At 68.7% G+C, this 5,262-nt stretch overlaps 3 protein-coding genes across 3 annotated transcripts in view; 1 reads left to right on the top strand and 2 right to left on the bottom strand.

Annotated features, from left to right (window-relative positions):
- Window positions 1-115: 115 nt before the first annotated feature.
- AURANDRAFT_28788 (hypothetical protein) lies at window positions 116-667 on the top strand (the record flags this gene model as incomplete). The annotated part of the gene is made up of 1 exon (XM_009040389.1): window positions 116-667. The coding sequence occupies one exon, from the start codon at window positions 116-118 to the stop codon at window positions 665-667; it is 552 nt and encodes a 183-aa protein (XP_009038637.1).
- Window positions 668-1,558: 891 nt separating this feature from the next.
- AURANDRAFT_65275 (hypothetical protein) lies at window positions 1,559-3,588 on the bottom strand (the record flags this gene model as incomplete). Its single annotated transcript, XM_009040169.1, has 3 exons — window positions 1,559-2,791; window positions 3,269-3,428; window positions 3,482-3,588. 3 exons carry the CDS (start codon window positions 3,586-3,588, stop codon window positions 1,559-1,561), a joined length of 1,500 nt encoding a protein of 499 aa, XP_009038417.1.
- Window positions 3,589-3,968: 380 nt separating this feature from the next.
- AURANDRAFT_65274 (hypothetical protein) overlaps window positions 3,969-5,262 on the bottom strand; it is a gene marked incomplete at both ends in the record, with an annotated part of 5,908 nt that continues 4,614 nt past the window's right edge. Inside the window, one exon of the mRNA XM_009040168.1 lies at window positions 3,969-4,091. Within this exon, the coding sequence (XP_009038416.1) occupies window positions 3,969-4,091 (123 nt within the window). The remainder of the gene's footprint in view (window positions 4,092-5,262) is intronic.

The raw sequence follows: 5,262 nt of genomic DNA, 5'->3' as shown, positions 1-5,262 counted from the left end.
GCCCGAGGCCGCCGCGCGCTTCGAGGCCTGGAAGACGGGAAAGACGGGCTACCCCATGGTCGACGCGTCCATGCGCATGCTCTACGCGACGGGCTGGCTGCCGCAGTCCGCGCGCATGGTCGTCGCGTCGTTCCTCGTCGAATACCTCCGCGTGTCCTGGGTCCAGGGCGCCGCGTGGTTCGAGGAGACGTTGGTGGACATGGACCCGGCGATCAACGCGATGATGTGGCAGAACGCGGGCCGGTCGGGCATCGACCAGTGGAACTTCGTCATGTCGCCGGAGAACGCGTCCCAGGATCCGACGGGCAAGTTCACGCTCCGCTACGTCCCCGAGCTCGCGGGGCTGCCGACGAAGCACCTGCACCGGCCCTGGACCGCGCCGGCGGCCGCGCTGGCGAAGGCCGGCGTCGCGCTGGGCGAGACCTACCCGCTCCGGGTCGTCGACCTCGCGGCCGAGCGCGCGCTCTCGACGGCGGCGGTCCTCGCCATGCGCGCGCGGCACCCGCGCCGCAACGACGCGGGCGGCTACGACGTCGTCGAGCTCCCGGGCGGCGCGACGACGCGCGTCTTCACGAAGAGGGAGTACCGCCTCCCCGCGGACGACGACGCGGGCAGGAAGCGGGCGACGCCGGCGAAGAAGGGGCGCGTCGCGAAGCGGCGGCGGTAATTTCTCCCGATTGGTGCCCTCAACGTGCAGGGGTCGGTGCACGCGAACAAAAACACGTCACGACAATCACAGGCAAGCAATGGTGCCGCCGGCAGCGGGAAAGCATTGTGCGCCCAATTGCCAGCCACGGACGCCGGACGACGCCCTTACGCTAGCTTGATGTTCGCTCTCGCGTTGCTGCTCCCGGGCGCAACTGCGCTGCTTGCGCCGCGGTCACACGCCAAGTACGCACCTGTCGGCAACCGCTCATTGCGGCGCGGGGCGAGCGCTTTGACCGTCGGCGCCGACGCCTACACCACCCTCCTCGACGCCTACCCGTTGGCCACGAAGGTCTGCACGAACGCGGCCGTCGCGCTGGCCGGCGACTACGTGAGCCAGTGCCGCGACGAGACCTCGGATGCCTACAGCCCTCTTCGCGGCGCGCGCTACGCCGCCAAGGGCGTCGTCGGCGGCTTCCTCTGGGTGCACTACTTCGACGCCGTGGACGCGTGGACCGCGGGCGTGAGCGGGTTTCCCCGCGTGCTCGACCAGATGTTCGTGGAGCAGTTTCTGTGGTGCCCGATCTACTTCGCGTTCTACGATCTGCCGACGGCGTCGCTGCTCAACGGCGTCGCGCCGGAGAACATCCCGGGAATCGTGCGGGCGAAACTGCTGGGCATGCTGGCCTCGAACGCGAAGCTCTGGACGCCCGCAAATTTCATCGTCTACTCCGTGCCTTTGGAGTACCGCCTCGCGGCGTCCAACGTCTTCGACCTCGCCTGGAACACGATCTCGTCCGAGATCGCCGCGTCCTGCGACGAGGAGGCATGTGACGTCGTCGACGCGCCGGCCGTCGCGCGGAGTCGATGATCACGCCGCAATTTCGTTCGTAAAAGTGTACATATCGAGTCCTTATCCCCCGGATCCGGAGGACTCGTCCTCGGAGTCCGCGTCCAGGGGCACGTCGTAGAGGACGTCGGCGCCGCCGTTGCGCGACCGCGCCTTGAGGAGGAGCGCCGCGCCGCCCGGGACCGGCGTCAGCGTCGTCGCCGCGTCGAAGGGCGCCACGTCGTTGAAGCGCGCGACGAGGACCGACGCGGACGAGCCGAGGAGCCGGTGCGCCGTGAGATCGCCCGCGACGCGAAGCACGAGGACCGTGTCGCGCCGCAGGACGCACGCGCGGATTTGCCCCTCGGGCGCGACGGACGCGATGCGCGTCGTCCGGTGCTTGCCGCGGCCGTTGTAGAGCCACGCGGACACGGACGACCCCGCGGCGGCGCTCGACCAGGACGCGAGGCCGCCGAGCCGCCGCTCGGGATCCACGGAAACGCCGGAGCTCGGGTTGAAGACCGCGAGCGGGTTGCAAAAGCACCCGTCGACGACGACCGCCGCGTCCAGGACGACGACCGCGGCGCGCTGGATCGCCGGGTAGAGGACGACGACGCGCGCCGCGTCGTCGCCGACGAAGTGGACGGCGGCCGCGCGGCCCGCGAAGGGCAGGCCGATCGACCGGCTCCGCCGGGCGTGGCCCCGCGAATCGTCCTCGACGTCGACGTAGACCGCAAGGGTCCGCTTCGTCTGCTCGTGGTACACCGCGACGACGCACGCCACGGAGCGCCGCCGGTGGCGCACGGTGACGCCGCAGGGCGGCCCATCGAGGGACACGAGCGCGCTCCGCCAGCCCGCGGTGCCGCCGCGGCCGAGCGTGAGCCAGCGCAGCTCGACGCCGCGCGTCGGCTCGCTCCTTCCGAGCGCGACGGCGCTTCCGTGGCTCGCGAAGAACTCGGGCCGCAGGACGCGCAGGGGCGGCCTCCGCGCCGTCGCCGGGAGGACGACGGACGACGTGCCGCGGGTCACGAGCAGCGCGCCGTCCGACGCCGTCACGCGCGCGCCGCGCGCCTTGACGTGATGCGCGACGTCGGGGCTCGCCGGCGCCATCGCCCGCAGCGCGTCGTCGAGCAGCGTCGACGGCTCCGGCGCGCGCAGGGCCCAGGCGTCGGCGCCGCAGGACGACGCCGGCGTGCTGTGCGGGAAGAGCGCGCGCCAGCGCCGGCAGATGGCGGCGTGGATGCCGCGCGACGTCGGTGCGTAGCAAGCCGCCGCCTCGCAGGCGCCGACGTAGCGCGCGACCAGGCGCACGAGGTCCTCGCTCAGGGGACGGTGTTTGTTTTGTGATGTGTTCGGAGCAAGCGGTTCCAGCTCCATCGTCGTTGGCCAAAGCTCAACGACAACGTCGGGCCCGAGTTGCAGTGCGCGGCGCGCGGCCGCGGCCGCCTTCTTTATCGATCCCCCGGGAGGAGGAGGCGCGGAGCCGCGAGCAAGCTTTTTTTGGCATCTGCCGACGATCATGGCTAGAGCGCAGCCGCTCAGCGGCGTCCTCGGCGCGGTCCGCACCGCGATGTGCGCCTTATTCGGCCGGTCCGGGGGTTCGAGTCGACGAGAATGGCCGGGGTGCGTGCCAGTGCGCGCGGGTACTGGAACGCGCTCTCGAGGCCACAGCTGCCCGGTGTCCAGTAGTCCTCCTTCTTAACCTCCCCCGCGCGACAAAATTTGCCTCGACGCCGACGGTGAAGGCCTTGTGAAGAGTGGTGTCGAACACGTATTCTTCAGATTTGTTAGAACTTGAAGCGATGCTGAATGCTCTCGACAGGGATCCTCGTAGTCCTCCGTGTCGACGCACTCGCACGCGCCGCAGGTCATGGGGCAGCCCGCGACGAGGAGCTCCGTGTTGGCGTCGTCGTCGTAGTAGTAGCACGAGTAGCCGACCTGCGGGAAGGACCCCCTGCGAGATGCGCGCGGGACGATCGGACGCTGGAACGCGCCCAATCCGCGCACTCGTAGCCCCAGGGGTCGACGAAGCCCTCTTCATCGGCGCAGCCCTCGATGAGCAGCGCGCCCGCATGCTTCGCGGCCGCGAGGAGACACAGCGCGGCGATCCGCATTATGCAGCCAGCGAGGAGATTGGTAGATGATGAACGCAGGCAGCCAGCGACGAGATCGGCAGAGCTGATGGCTTTTTTACGTACGACATCGCATCTAGATCAGGTTCTTCAGATTTGTTAGAACTTGAAGCGATGCTGAATGCTCTCGACGATTTGAAGCGCTCTCCGATGGCGCTGTCCAGCGCAGCCCCGGGGGAGGGTTTCCGTCGGGAGCTGCCCTCAGATGAGCGTGTCGATCGCGTTCGATGGGGCATTGCCCGGGATAGACCACGAGATCTGAGGGCGAGAACGCTTCGGAGAGCGCGGCGTCTGGGGCCCTGGATGGGCTGCCTCGGGGCGTCACGAGGACCCGATCGTCGCCGGAAACGCGGGTCCTCGCCTCAGATGACGATTCCATCCGGGTCATGGGTCGATGGGATGGCCTCGGGGCCCTCGACCTTGGGCTGGGGGACCTCAGGTCGGTCCCCGAGGGCTGCGTGGCCGTGGCGCCGTCTGAGCTCGACCTGGTGGACTCGATGATTTTGGGCTCCCCCGAGGAACCCGCCGGGTTGGACGCGACGGGGTCGATAAAGAACGATCTCCGCTGCTGCGATGGCTCGAAAACTATCTTAGAGGGGTCGCGAGGGGGCAGCGCGTCGCTTCCCACCCACTCTACCTCCCCGTTCCAGTTCCCACGCTGTCGTATGAGCGCCGCGTCTTCGCATGTGCCTCACCCTCATCCTTGCGGCCCTCGCAGCTGCTGGGATCGTTGCACAATTCTGCATATTCGCGGAGCGGCGGGCCCTCAAAGACGGCCATCCCATCGCAGCGCGCCGTCAAACGCTTCACGCAAAGCAAAGGCTATCGTTGAGGTAGATCTATAAAACGCGATTGCGCCAGTGGGTGATTGAAGGAGTAATTAAGTCCCGAGCGATCATTGGTCGAGGCGACTTAAGATCGAGAAGGCAAACGTATCTCGAATGAATTATGTCCAGCGCTCTGGTTGGCCGAGGACGCCATGGCGCCTCGTTGCTTCCCGGTCGTCGTTGGTACATCGTTTGAACATGGGACGCCATTGCGGCGGCGGCATCAGCGGCGGCAACGCCTACGAGCGCGCCTTCGGGCTGCCCGCCGGCTCCGTCGCGTCGACGAGCAAGGCCTACCGCGCCTGGAAGAAGAAGACGGACAAGAACAAGAAGCCCGCCTCCAAGCCGAAGCCCGCGACGAAGCGCGCGCAGCCGAACCTGGCGGTGCACGAGAAGATCAAGTACAACGCCGCCTTCAAGCCGCCGTCGCTGCTCTCCTACGGCAAGCAGGCGCTCCTCCCGGGCGCGGCGCCGGCGCTCGCCCCGCCGCCGCCGAATCGCGTCGCGGTCCGCGGCGACGTCATCGACCTCACGGAGTCGCCGAAGCCGAAGCCCTCGGCGACGGCGCAGCAGCGCGGCGGGCGCGCCGCGGCCTACCGGTCCCGGATCCAGGCCTGCGGCTGCAAGTACGACGACGGCGAGCGCGTCGGCGCCAAGGTCGCGACGTCGAAGAGCGCGACGAACTTCGGCCGGCTCTACTACACCTGCGGCTACGCCAAGGTCAACGGCTCGCGGGCGGGGCTCGGCGGGTTCCGCTGCGTGACCTCCGAGAAGCGCTGGATCGCGTGGGTCCGCGACGCGGACGTCGCCAAGGAGCGCGACCGCGTCG

Source organism: Aureococcus anophagefferens, assembly GCF_000186865.1.
Source record: "Aureococcus anophagefferens unplaced genomic scaffold AURANscaffold_14, whole genome shotgun sequence".
NCBI lineage: Eukaryota > Pelagophyceae > Pelagomonadales > Pelagomonadaceae > Aureococcus > Aureococcus anophagefferens.
The sequence above is the reverse complement of the archived record's forward strand: the minus strand, read 5'-3'. Positions and strand labels throughout refer to the sequence as shown.